The 1,745-nt window shown below is 38.9% G+C and overlaps 1 protein-coding gene across 1 annotated transcript in view; it reads right to left on the bottom strand.

Annotated features, from left to right (window-relative positions):
* The window catches only part of LOC107104926, a 5,126-nt gene extending 4,070 nt beyond the window's left edge, over positions 1 to 1,056 (bottom strand). The window contains exons 1-4 of the mRNA XM_015405044.1: positions 907 to 1,056; positions 553 to 829; positions 323 to 453; positions 72 to 191 (exon numbers count right to left, since the gene is read on the bottom strand). Coding sequence (XP_015260530.1) covers positions 72 to 191; positions 323 to 453; positions 553 to 829; positions 907 to 1,002 — 624 coding nt within the window. The 5' untranslated portion in view covers positions 1,003 to 1,056. The remainder of the gene's footprint in view (positions 1 to 71; positions 192 to 322; positions 454 to 552; positions 830 to 906) is intronic.
* Positions 1,057 to 1,745: the final 689 nt, after the last annotated feature.

Here is a 1,745-nt window from a genome sequence, read left to right as displayed (position 1 = left end):
ACATTGAAATTAACCAGTGATTAGACAGTTAGATATTACAGGTTTTATGAGACACATTTAAGAATACTTACATTTGATTCCATGCACTGACTTAACCCCAAGGACCAGAAATCCTCACGTGTAAGGCACACACTTCCCTCCTTCACAATTAGCTCAGCAGGTGAACAATCCTGGTCCAATATGTAACATAGCTAAATGAAAGAAAATTAAAATATTTCAGGAGAAGTTATTACATTTGGGGCAGCAATGTGAGAAAGGAGAGGAGATTAAATTAGCAGAGCCAGTCAGGCGCAGATTCAGAGCAAAATATGTCAAAGCATACAAGAGCCTCTTGAACTGGGTTCACATCCCGTTCCCACTTTGCTCCAGAAAAACAATAGGAATGCTCCTGCTGCCAGTCCCTTGAGGAGTATTCGTGGTCGTTGAGGAGCTGCCCTTCAGATAGTTGCTCATCTTGTTGTATATATGATGAAAACATTTTTTCAGTTATTCTCATGAAGTAAAAATATGAACACAAAGACACAGAAGTGTGGAACATCTAAAAGCACTTACTTGTTAACCTATAATAGGGCCTCAGTCTGGACACATTGACCTTCATGGTTGTTGATCCCTTCAGCACAGTGGCCACTCCCTTTTTTGTAATGTTTCCAATCTTGTAAGGTCCTCTGTGCTGGCTGGTCAATGTGTCCCCTGTACGTGGCCTTTTTGAAGCCCCTGAAATCAGACATTCATCCCCAGCCTCAACAGTTGCGACACGGGTAAATTTGCGTTTCCGGTCTCCAAAAGTCCTTTGCTGTCTTTCCTGTGCCATTTCAATATTTTGAAGAACCTTCAAAAATAGAAATGCACTTTAGGCAAGATTGTAAAAAAAATCTTATTTCTAGTATTTTCTCAACATTTACAAACCTTGGTATTAAGATTGTGTACTTCAGTCAGCTGTTTATCGATTTCATCCTCTGCATCACCAACCTCAAAGTTGTCTCCCATTGGACAGGTATTCATTATCTCGGGCAGACGTGGGTGACGGTGGAACAAGAGGAAGTATGGGGTGTATTTGGTTGAAGACTGATAGCAAAAAAGTTCATGGTTATCTGTTTTCAGATATTTTGTGCAAATGAAACACTAGTGTACTACCTGCTTGGCAAGAACAAATAATAGAAAGATATAATGGAAAGGGGTTATATTTACTTATAAAAACAGTGCTTGTGTTTCAGTCTATAAATTAAAAAAATTAGAACCTTGATTGAATGTAGAACCGGTGCTACAGTTTTCATTGGATCATTTATTTGGCAGCGGTGACAACGCTTGACCTGAAAGGAAAATTTGTTTGTGTAGTTGATTCAGGCTGATAAACAACAAAATCAGCTAAAGACAACCTATAGCTTCTACTAATTGTGTATTACATTCTTTATGCTAAAAGTCTTCAAAATTAAAGGTGATGGAAGGTATGAGCCATAATTAATTTGTTTTACATTACCCATTCATCAACATCCTTTGTGATGGTGAGCCAATAATACCCAGCAATAACCCTGTCTCGAGTGGCCCTCCTGCCATTGTGGTTGCCAGTACCAGGATTATTGTGGCACTCCATCAAGACAGATGTTCTTTCTTTCTCAGAAAGTACCACAAGCCGCATGAACTGCCGTCTGGGACCAACGTAGAAGAGTCTGCTGTCTGTTAGAAGAATGGTTGGATGGAATGATATGAAAACAGTATAAATAAAACATATTTTATGTTTTTTTTTT

Source organism: Cyprinodon variegatus, unplaced genomic scaffold (assembly GCF_000732505.1).
Source record: "Cyprinodon variegatus isolate N-32 unplaced genomic scaffold, C_variegatus-1.0 Scaffold1957, whole genome shotgun sequence".
Taxonomy (NCBI): domain Eukaryota; kingdom Metazoa; phylum Chordata; class Actinopteri; order Cyprinodontiformes; family Cyprinodontidae; genus Cyprinodon; species Cyprinodon variegatus.
The sequence above is the reverse complement of the archived record's forward strand: the minus strand, read 5'-3'. Positions and strand labels throughout refer to the sequence as shown.